The sequence below is a fragment of the Fulmarus glacialis genome, unplaced genomic scaffold, assembly GCF_000690835.1.
Source record: "Fulmarus glacialis isolate BGI_N327 unplaced genomic scaffold, ASM69083v1 scaffold19626, whole genome shotgun sequence".
Taxonomy (NCBI): domain Eukaryota; kingdom Metazoa; phylum Chordata; class Aves; order Procellariiformes; family Procellariidae; genus Fulmarus; species Fulmarus glacialis.
Genome location: NW_009217854.1, coordinates 5,321 through 5,753, shown reverse-complemented (window position 1 = coordinate 5,753; position 433 = coordinate 5,321). Strand labels below are relative to the sequence as shown.

The window sequence follows — 433 nt, the reverse complement described above, 5'->3', positions numbered from 1 at the left end:
TGGGCTCCCCGGAGACTCGCCGGCCTGCTTGAACACAGAAAAACATCTCGGTGCCTTGAAGCGAGTGGAGGTGCCCGGCACGGAGGGGGACTAAATCTGTGCCTTTGCTCAGCAGTGAAGTAAGTAACGACACACGAGCCCCAACCCAACTGCTCGTGGTCCAGGGGCTCCCGGCCCCTCTCCGGAGGGATGCTCCAGCCTGGGGAAGGGCTGGAGCGGGCGCTGCCGCTCAGGGTGGGGGGTTTGGAGAGGTGGGTGGGAGGGCAGGGCGATGTGGAGAGCTTGGAGGGGATGCGGTCCCCGAGCAGGAGCAGGGTGCGGTTCTCAGCACCTCATCCTCATCTTCATCTCTCCCCGCGGTGCTCTGGGAACCCCTGACCGTGTCGGCGATGCCGACGGGCCCCAGGGCCCTTGGGACAGAGGGAGGGGCGTG

At 66.3% G+C, this 433-nt stretch overlaps 1 protein-coding gene across 2 annotated transcripts in view; it reads right to left on the bottom strand.

The window, feature by feature from the left end:
* Positions 1–433, bottom strand: part of KY (kyphoscoliosis peptidase) — a 20,683-nt gene that overhangs the window by 17,188 nt on the left and 3,062 nt on the right. The window contains exon 3 of one of the 2 annotated variants that reach the window (XM_009579845.1): positions 1–24. This exon is cut by the window's left edge and continues 45 nt beyond it. The exons of the other annotated variant lie outside the window; for it this stretch is intronic. Coding sequence (XP_009578140.1) covers positions 1–24 — 24 coding nt within the window. The remainder of the gene's footprint in view (positions 25–433) is intronic. 2 annotated transcript variants of the gene reach the window in all.